The following is a 10,270-nucleotide window of genomic DNA, read 5'->3' on the forward strand; positions in this document are numbered from 1 at the left end:
TTATCTAGAGTATTAGGAGTAGCTTTTTCAGTCAGGTAACCCACCTACAAAAAGAGGGTTAACGTACCATGGTATGTACATACTAGGGGAGAGGCGTGGTAGGAGACAACAGAAGACACTTTCAAAATATTACAGAATCATAGATTCATCTACATTGGAAAAAACCTCTATGAGGATCGAGTTCAACTGTTAACCTGTCACTACCAGGTTCGCCACTAAGCCATTTCCCCAAGTGCCACATCTACACATGCTACTTCTCTGGGCAGTCTGTTCCAGTGCTTGACAACCCTTTCAATAAGGAAATTTTTCCTAATATCCAATCTAAACCTTCCTTGGTGCAACTTGAGGTCATTTCCTCTTTTGGAATAAAAGCAGTTAGTCATGGATCCCAACAGTATGCAGTGATTTACAAAATTACAACAAAAAAAGCACACTGCCAAACCCACCCTCTCTTCATAAAGAGCCTGTTCCAAGATATCACTGATACACTCGCACTGAAGCCTGAGATGTTATGGTACTGCAACAACAAAAATCTGCCTTTTGAATCAAAATGCCTTTTACTGTAGTTTTTAAATGAAGTTCACCTATCTTTTTTTGACAGCTCTCTCACTGGTCATTGGAAGCAATGGAAGTCTACATACAAGAACTAAAGAACTAAATAAAAGCAGCAAAATAAACAGGTTTGTGGACATATTTCAACAACTTAAGATTTTCAACACTTCTGAGCCAAACATTTGTACCATTTGGGGTTTGCCAGAGGCTTAGGATACTTTTTTTATTTCCACAGCCATCCTTTGTGCAGTACACATTTCTATTTTTCCTCCCTCAGTGAGTCTAAAACTCCGACCATGAATGTTTCTGTTGCCCTAAGTATGCAGGCTGTGGACATTGCTCTCTGTTAGTTTTCACTGCAAGTTTTATTGTACTTTTACTTTAGCTTGGATCTCTATATTTCCATACAGTGACTAAAAAGCACCAGGCAGCCCCGCAATGTGCTATTTTTGGTCACCTAATGATAACTTCCATTGCCACTCTAACTTTAGCAAAGGTATATTCTTTTATCAACGTGGTATGCAATTAACACAATGCCTCATTATTTTTAGGTACTATTTGGATTTTCACTCAAAGCATTACCTCAGTAGTCCTTCGTGTCAGTGTCATTTCTCTGATAATTAAGGTGGCCCCATAAAACATTACACAACAGCAGGGAAAGGCTTGAATCCTTTTTGCTGAAGTGATGAAGCTGAGTCAGCTGATGCATTGTGCTGGGAGCTGGTGGCTGTCAACAACTGTCTTTCATCTACTGGCAATTCCAAATGCATGAATACCTAAGACTAAACCGTTGAACTTAATTTGTTCAATTAAGACTAAATGAGGGAACTATTATCTTTTTTAATAGGAAAAAACAAAACAAACTCACAAACAAGCAAACAAACAAACAAACCCATCACAACCCAAAACCTGAAATCATCACCCATGACTGCATCATACAAAAGTCCTGGATAGAAGGCAGAAAGAACAGATCCTTTCATGGTTTAACCCCAGGCAGCAGCCAAACACCACACAGCTGCTCACTCACAGCTCCACCAGCAGGTATAAGGGAGAGAATCAGTAGGGTAAAAGCTGGAAAACTCATGGGTTGAGATACAGTTCAATAGGGAAAGCAAAAGCCACACACATAAGCAAAGCAAAACAAACCAAGGAATTAATTCACTGCTTCCCTTGGTGTTCAGCCATCTCCAGGAGACGAGACCCCATCACATTTTACTGTTACTTGGGAAGACAAAAAACATCACTCCAAACATCTCCCACTTCCTCCTTCTTCTCCCCACTTTATATACTGAGCATGATGTCATCGGACTGTGTCTTCTTCCAACTTTGTATACAGAATGTACAATGGGAAACTCCTCTTACAATAAAAATAAAAATATCAGATTAAATCCCACGAAAACTACATCCTGAAATGATGAATCAAATAAATTGTAGATATTTTATTTTACCTGTCATGCAATGTATGAATTATTTTCCCCTAGAGCAAGAGATGATTTTATTTCCAGTAACACAAGCAAGATAAGAAGTTGACTACTGATAAAGAAATTAAACATCATCAGTGAAAATGAAGCTGACATGACAGCAAATGCAATAATAATGACTCAGTCACACTTAAGGACTATAAAGAGAAATCATAGAAGAGCAGAGCTTGGAGATTATATTCACCACTGAAATCAGATGCAGGGAAACTAAACAAGGGAAACTGTAAAATCAGAAGGCCCTGAGTTACTGTGCTGATCCATGTACACATGTGAATGCATCTTCTGTTTCCCTCTAGGCAGACAGATTCCACTGTAGTGGGGTAGTATCTGAACATCTTAATCATATCACTAGACGGATGGCAAGCTTTCATCAACAGGCACCATTGATAAGTGTATCGATCCTCCTCTAAAAGTAAACTGATATTTTGTGAAACAGTATTAATAATAAAGGTCTTCATTTTTCAGCAGTCATTTAGCAAGGAAAAAACAGTTTTGTAGCTTGGACACATCTGCTCCAAGCAGGACCACATGATTGATTTTCTTATCATAAGATTTATACAGTCTTTGTATTAAGTGGGCTTTGTGTGAGCCAACCACTGATCTTTGACTTTTGGAATATAGGCAATCCATCTTCACTCACTATATACACTCTACAGCACCCTGTGCAGCAACTTGACATCAACATATTAAAAGAAGGTTATCACAATTACCAGTTAGGGAGCACAACCGTGGCTCCGTATTAATTTGCCCATTTTTTAAGGTAGCATCACAAAAGTATAATAGCTCTTACAGAGTCTTGCTTGCTCCATGTTAATCTGCAGCTGACTATGTCAAATTAAGCACCAAACCCAGTTTGATGCAAACAAGAATGAGATCAAACAGCTCCTCTCTAACAAGAACACCTCACACATTCGACTTCTTAATGACACATCAAAGTTTGTGAACAGAAACATTTTAAAGCTTTATGTAATTCGACCCAGGCACGCCTACAAGAAATGAAGGCTGCACTGAGAAAGCCTAAGAATAGGAGATCTAGTTTTCACTGGTACACAGACCTGGAAGTGCTTTTATGAAGAGATAAAATCTGTTCGTGCTCCCATGAGTTAGCTCTCCTTTGTAGCTTCAACAGGTGTTCCCCATTTATGTAAAAGAAGCAAACTGCTTGCACATGGGCAGAATGTGTCATCTTTTTATTGAGGTGCTCCTTTTATACTCAGGAGCCTTTCTTCAATGACATAGTTGAAACTGCTTATTAACTGATGACGTTCAGGCCTCAACTAATGAAGCAGAGAAAACGCCAAAAGCCATCCGTCATGATAAAGTGGCTAACAAAGAGAAAACAAAGCTCTGAAAGAATCCAGTCCTTTTAGCAGTTGTTGAAAGCATACCTGCTTCATTTCACAGAATGTCCTCAGTTGGAAGGGACCCTCAAGTCCAGCTCCTGGCCCTGCAGAGGACATCCCCAAGAGTCACATCATGTGCCTGAGAGCATTTTCCAAACACTTCTTGAACTCTGTCACAGGCTGGTGCTGTGACCCCTACCCTGGGGAGCCTGTTCCAGTGCCTGACACCCTCTGGTGAAGAACCTTTTTCTAATATCCAACCTAAACGTCCCCTGACACACCTTCGGCCCATTCCCCGGGGTCCTGTCGCTGTCCCCGCAGAGATGAGCTCAGTGTCTGCCCCTCTGCTCCCCTCAGGAGGCAGCTGCGGACTGCGCTGAGGGTTCACCGCCTCAGGGATTCCCGCCCCACCGCACACCTTCGCTGCTCGAGAGTCAACATGGGGCACTGCAGGTAACAGGCAAACGTCACCTAGTAAGTGAATTTACTGGATGGTCATTAAACCTTGGACAGAGGTAATTTGTTCTCTACGTAATACTTGACAGCTACTTACTCTTCTACTGAGGCAATAAAGACCTGGCGAACTGGACTAGCAGCACTTGCCTGTCTCACAGGGCAGGAGCCCAAGGGCTGTATAGCTCCGCACACAGCACTACCGAAGCACTTTCCCCGAGCGCCGCCCCCGCACTGCTGCGCTCGCCGCCCCACCACCGCACAGCCGTGAGGCAGCGCCGCCTCCCCGCGCCCTCACGGCCCGCGCCCAGCCCGCCCACAGGAGGGCGCTCAGCCCCGCCCCGCCCCGCCCCGCCAGGTGAGCGCGCGGCCAGGCGCGGCACCGCTGCCTCCTCACGCAGCCGTAAGCGGCATCGCCTCAGCCAATAAACGGCCTCTCTGCCTGACAGACGGGCGGGGAGGGCACTGCTGGCCAATAGAGAAGCGGACAGGAGGGAGGCGGGGAATGCGAGAGCCCAATTGAGAAACTTCCCGGCCCCGGGAGGGTGGGAACAAGGGTGAGGTTCACTCACAGACGGTGCGCGCTTCCTCCAATCAGAGCGTCTCTCCTCATCGCACACCCCGGATTGGCTAACATGTGGCCTTAGCACGCCCATCTCGCCAATAGGGAGGCAGCACGGCATGACAGACGTTCGGCTCAGCCAATTACTGTCGGTACGGGGGACCCGGCCTCTCTCCCTTGCAAGATGGCGGCCACGGCTCCCGCTGCGGCTCCTCCCGCGGCCGCCCCGCCGCAGAGCCCGACGGCGGCTCCCGCCGCCCCGCCGGGGAGCGCTCCCCCCGCGGCCGCGCCGGCTCCGCCCGCCGCGCCGGCCCCGCCGCCCGCCGCGCCGCTGTCAGCCGCGCTCTCGGGCCCCTTCCCCGGCGGCCGCGTGGTGCGCCTGCACCCGGTCGTGCTCGCCTCCATCGTGGACAGCTTCGAGCGGCGCAACGAGGGCGCGGCGCGGGTCATCGGGACGCTGCTGGGTAAGAGCCGCCGCGCTGCCTGCCGCAACCTCGGGGCGAGCGCCCCCCCAACGCGCGGCGCCCCCTAAGCACTGCCCTCCCTCTGTCCCGCTCTTCCCGCAGGCACCGTGGACAAGCACTCGGTGGAGGTCACCAACTGCTTCTCCGTGCCGCACAACGAGTCCGAGGATGAGGTACGGAGGCGGAGCGGGGCTTCTCTCGGCGGGGCGCTGCTGGCGGCTGTGCCCGTGGTGCTCTCGGGCTGACCACCCTGTAACCCACTGTCTCGGCACTGTCCCATTTCTCAGGTGGCTGTGGATATGGAATTTGCCAAAAACATGTATGAGTTGCACAAGAAGGTGTCTCCTAGCGAGATCATCTTGGGCTGGTAAGTTTTCCTTCTACAGGGACGTGGAAGTGGTTCTGTTGATTCCTTAAACTGCTTAAAATACGTAATTCACTTTGTCATAGATGGAGAAGCAGAAGCACTAATGCCTGTGACAGTCAGATCTTGCAACTCTTGTTACACACTCGGTGGTAAAGCCCCTGCAGCTCATTAAAGAAAGGGATAGTATTGTAGACTTACAGGATTTGGTTTTGTTTATGTCTAGCATAAAGTATCACAGAGGAGTGATGTGTTAGAGAATGTGTGCACAGCTTTGTCAGAAGAACTTACTGCCTGTAATACAACTTGTACCATGGAAGTTAACTGGTCAGAATTAAGGGATAAATACAAAAGAGTCGTTTCAAGTACCAAAGGCATCAGGAGGAATCACTGATACCAGCTCGAGTACTTAGTTCTCTGCTGGAAGTACCTGTGTGTGGGATGCCAAGCAAGATCAGTACAGTGTTATGGGAAAAGAGTCTGTGTCTGAGAGTGTGGCACTGTGTTTAATCACTCTCTTCATGCCTCTCTGATCCTACAAAATAGCTTAGTTTTCTTCCTGTAGAGCAAGCTTCCTCAAACAGCTTTCTAGTGGCACAGCAAAGTGCAGTTCCAATGACAGGAGTTTCCATGTGGATGTGAGATGGTAATTGCAGGGCAGCTAAAGGAGCTAGATTAACAAGTTAGACCTCCTGCAGAGAGATGTGTGATTTGTGGAAGATGAAGTTGGTCCGAATTTGTTTGGTTTGTCTTGACTGACATAGATGGAAAAAGCTGGTCTAGAACACGGTGACAGATAACTGAATGTTGAGTGTTTGATGTCAATCATACTGACGTGTCATGGCTGGTACTACAGCACTGGCCCTGTGCATATTTTGGGCATGGGTGTGCTCAGCCTGTGATTCCTACAATTTTAGGGAAAAGTGGCCATAAAACTAAAAAATGCTTAGTTAAAACACTTGTATTTAGTATGCTGCTACAGTTCAATGTTTGGAAATCAGTGTTTTGGATACAAACCTGTTAAATACCAACAATACAAACATTGGGCACTTGAATGTTGGAAGAATGGCTTTTCTACTTGTGTTCTTTTGAAGGTATGCAACAGGTCATGACATCACGGAACACTCAGTCCTGATCCATGAGTATTACAGCCGGGAAGCACACAATCCAATCCACCTCACTGTGGACACAAGTCTCCAGAATTCACGCATGAGCATTAAAGCCTATGTCAGGTACTCTGGGAGGCTGCATTTCTGGGAGGGGAATGATTGGAATTACTGAGAGATGGCCCCATCAGGGTAACAAGAAATGCAGTGGGGTGCAGTGTCCTTTTTTGGACAATATTGTACAGTAATTAAACATAGTGGTGAGCAGGGATCATGGCTTACTTCTCATTGGATTGTCTTGACCAGTGTATGTAGGCTGAAAGACTTCATTAACTAGAACCTCATGGGGGTGGGGAATTGTGACTTAATTAACAATTTTCAGGACATCTTTAGGGCATTTCACAGGATTCACACAGCTAGCAGTAGTGTCACTTAACTTCCATCACACTGACTGAATGCTAGTCTGTAGCCATAGGGCTTTATTGCTCAGCAGTGCATTTATACAAGTTGGAGGATTAGTGTCATTAATTCAAACAGCATCTTCTTGATGAGTCTCTCTTCCCCTTAACCCCTTCATTCTTGTCAATTAACAACAGAGATTAAATATTCAGAAATCAAACTCTTACACCTCACTGAATTCTTTCCAGTATTGGCTGAAGGGCTCTCCTCTGTAAGGAAAAAAACCCTTTCTTTGTAGAAAAAATACTGTTTCTTGACTATGCATCTTTAAAATGGGAGCTGTTCCAAGACATCTTACTTAAAGCATAAATGGACTTCAAGTACTTTGAGTAATAAATATAATAAAGATTTCAAGAGAGCCTTGTACTTGAATTTTGTCATAGTGGTTGTTCCTTAAAGTCATTCCTCAAAGCGTGAAGTATTTCAGGATGGAAGAGCACCTGCTCTAAAAGCAAGAAGGAACTTCGGCTAAAATGATAGTACTTAGCTCTTCATGCATTCATGCTGACAAATGTCAAACAAGCTAGGAATATTCTTGGATGAAAAAGAGCAATTAATAGCATGTCAGGACTGATTTCCTGTCCTCAGTTATCCTTGGTCTTAAAATTGCTGATTTTGGTGAGAAATAGTAACCTACTCATGTTCACGCTTTAGTGCTCACAGAGATCATTGAGATGGATATCTATTTTTTCCTGCCTTATGTATGTCCATGCTGAAAACGTTTTGTTGTTCTCTCTTTTTTTTTTTTTCTTTCTAGTGCCCCCATGGGAGTCCCTGGTAAAACTATGGGCGTGATGTTCACACCCCTAACAGTGAAATATGTTTATTATGATACAGAGCGGATAGGAGGTGAATGCTTTCTTCTTTATTTTGTTTATAACCATTGTTGTGACACTGTTCAAGTGGTTTTTTTACCCTGGTAAAATTGGCATTCTGGGAATTATACTGGTAATCAGACTGTCTTACTGAAGCTGTCCTAAAAAGTCTTCAACAAGTGAAGGATTTAAACTGGTTTCTGTGGCAGTCAGTTTTTTTCACTGCTCCTCCTTTTGCTTTCAGTGGATCTGATAATGAAGACCTGCTTTAGCCCTAACCGAGTGATTGGCTTGTCCAGTGACTTGCAGCAGGTGGGGTCAGCCTCAGCCAGGATCCAGGATACCCTGACCATGGTGCTGCAGTACGCTGAGGATGTGTTGGTAAGGCCAGCTTCTTATCAGCCAGAAAATAAGTTTGATGTGAACTTGTGCATCTTGTTCTTCTGTTTATTCTGTCTCTTTCTGGGCCATAAACTTTGAGTTTCACTTATGCTGAAGTGTGTGTTTCTTATGCTTAGTCTGGCAAAGTGGCTGCTGACAACACTGTCGGGCGCTTCCTGATGGATCTTATTAACCAGGTGCCAAAGATTTCACCAGAGGACTTTGAGACCATGTTGAACAGCAATATCAATGTAAGTTCATAATTTAATTTTTTCTGTGCCTTGCAAGTAATTTTGAAAATTTGTTGTACAGACACAAATTTGTCCATGATCTGTCTTTTCATACAAACATATTAGTAGCAAATACAGCCTTTTATTGTCAGTAATTTGGTGTTTTAAGGGGTAACGTGGACAAAGGTCACCATAATCTTGCAAGCAACTGCAGATAACTGAAATTTTAAGTACTTAGGAATTTTGCAAGTGATCTGAAAACCAGTACCAATTCTTCTTTCATATGGATTGGACAATATGAATTACCAAACCTAAATAATTTTTATTTCAGCAGTAACTGGTGACTTGCCAGATTCCTTTGCCTGAGCTGAAGTTCTGTGTCTTTGCATAACACTTAGGACATGAACAAGGTTTTAGCATGTTTCCTTATTTCTGCAACAGATTTTTAGAAAACCTAAGTTTCTGAATGTGTTGTTCACCCACAGTCTGTAAGGCCAGAACTAATTTTTAATTTTGTTTATACCCTTTGACTTGCCTGGTTAACATGGGTGAACTCAGAGTTAAAATTTCACAAGCAGTGTTTCATATTCCAGGAATACCAGAAGCTTCCTGCAAGGGAAGCATTCCTCAGGGTAGGACTTTCAGGACTAATCATGTTTCTTGTAGCTGATTGTAAAATGCTTTACAGATGTTAAAAATCCAGCTCTCTATTAGGCTCTGATTCATTAATGTTTCTGATCACTGTTTATTTCCCCTCCCTTTCAGGACCTGCTGATGGTAACCTACTTGGCAAATCTCACACAGTCACAGATTGCTCTCAACGAAAAACTTCTGAGTTTATAAAGAAACTTTTGCCACTCTACACTAAAAAGAGCCCGAAGAATGAGCAGATACACTTTTCTGTGGTGTTAGAAATTTCCTTGGACTGTAATTTAATTACTTACATGACTTGGTTTACATCATTATTTACATTACTCTGAAAAATCCCTAACATGCTTTAGGAAATAAATGGGAACAACTGCAGTTAAGTTGATCCTGATATTTTAAAACGGAATACAAGAATCTTTTGTCTCTTGGGTTTATCTACTTGTATAACAAAATACAGCTTTATTGTAAGAATGTATTTGGAATAAAAGTTCCATTGCAGTGGCAACAATGGCTTCTGTCCAGAAAAAAAAAAACTTTTCTCATTTATTGTGTAATGAATCCACTTTTTGAAAGAGGGTAAGGGTGTAATGTGGCGTCAGGAAAGAAAGTGGATGCAAGTCAACTCCAGTTCTGCAGACTTCTTTGCAGGGTTTTTTTTCCAGCTGTAAAGCACACTGAAAATGTGGGGTTTTGTTTTGCATATAATATGCTTTACCATGAAGGACTGCAGAATCACCTCTGTTTTATTAGTGGTGCTGTGTATATCCCTTCAGCAGGGTACTGACAGACTATGAGACAGTAAATCCAGTTTAAAGTATCATTTCTATGCATCTTAATTATTTTCTGATTGTTTGGGAAAGGAAGTCAAGGGCAATAGCATTAGCCCCTCACAAAGGGGAAGTTCAGAATATTAAAGCTAGCAAGTAAGTTCATGGTAAAAGGGTTTGAAAAGCAGTTGGGACTAAACAAGTGTGGCTACTGGAGTTTCCATCTTTGCCAGAGGAAAGGACAGCAAAATGACAGTTTATGAAATTTGAGGTTAAAAGTTGAGCGTTATCAAATAGGAATTTTCTACTTTATAACCCTGTACTGCTGCTAAAATTATGTGAAGAGAAACCCCATTTTCTCCCCAGGACATGTTTCATGTTAACCGAGTTGCAGCTCAGAAAGCCAATACAAATGTCAGCTGTAACTTTGCATGGTCTCTGCCAATACCATTACCTTTAGAAGGCTGTCTGCAGTCCAGCTGTACTTGGGGGGTGCTCTGCTTTAAAAGAGTTAAGGCATCTCTCTTCTACAACAAAACTGTTCCCACCTTACTAATGACTGTATCTAGTTTGGTGAATTAAAAGAGAGTGTTCCCCAAAATAATTTTTCTGGTAATTTGCCAGATAAATCCAAGAATAAGACTC

The 10,270-nt window shown here is 43.7% G+C and overlaps 1 protein-coding gene across 1 annotated transcript; it reads left to right on the forward strand.

Annotated features, from left to right (window-relative positions):
- The first annotated feature begins 4,544 nt into the window (after positions 1-4,544).
- On the forward strand, positions 4,545-9,366 carry EIF3F (eukaryotic translation initiation factor 3 subunit F). Its single transcript, XM_085065517.1, has 8 exons — positions 4,545-4,855; positions 4,958-5,028; positions 5,143-5,222; positions 6,314-6,451; positions 7,542-7,633; positions 7,844-7,980; positions 8,118-8,231; positions 8,976-9,366. The coding sequence occupies exons 1-8, from the start codon at positions 4,576-4,578 to the stop codon at positions 9,051-9,053; spliced, it is 990 nt and encodes a 329-aa protein (XP_084921643.1). The 5' UTR covers positions 4,545-4,575; the 3' UTR covers positions 9,054-9,366.
- The last annotated feature ends 904 nt before the right edge of the window (positions 9,367-10,270 follow it).

The sequence above is a fragment of the Lichenostomus cassidix genome, chromosome 6 (genome assembly GCF_008360975.1).
Source record: "Lichenostomus cassidix isolate B80296 chromosome 6, HeHo_3.0, whole genome shotgun sequence".
NCBI lineage: Eukaryota > Metazoa > Chordata > Aves > Passeriformes > Meliphagidae > Lichenostomus > Lichenostomus cassidix.

Excerpts from the sequence above, each read along its gene's own strand:
- EIF3F (XM_085065517.1), top strand. The coding sequence starts at position 4,576 with ATGGCGGCCACGGCTCCCGCTGCGGCTCCTCCCGCGGCCGCCCCGCCG. Across the intron at positions 6,452-7,541 it reads AGCATTAAAGCCTATGTCAG|TGCCCCCATGGGAGTCCCTG; the intron begins GTACTCTGGGAG and ends TTTTCTTTCTAG. Across the intron at positions 8,232-8,975 it reads TGTTGAACAGCAATATCAAT|GACCTGCTGATGGTAACCTA; the intron begins GTAAGTTCATAA and ends CCTCCCTTTCAG.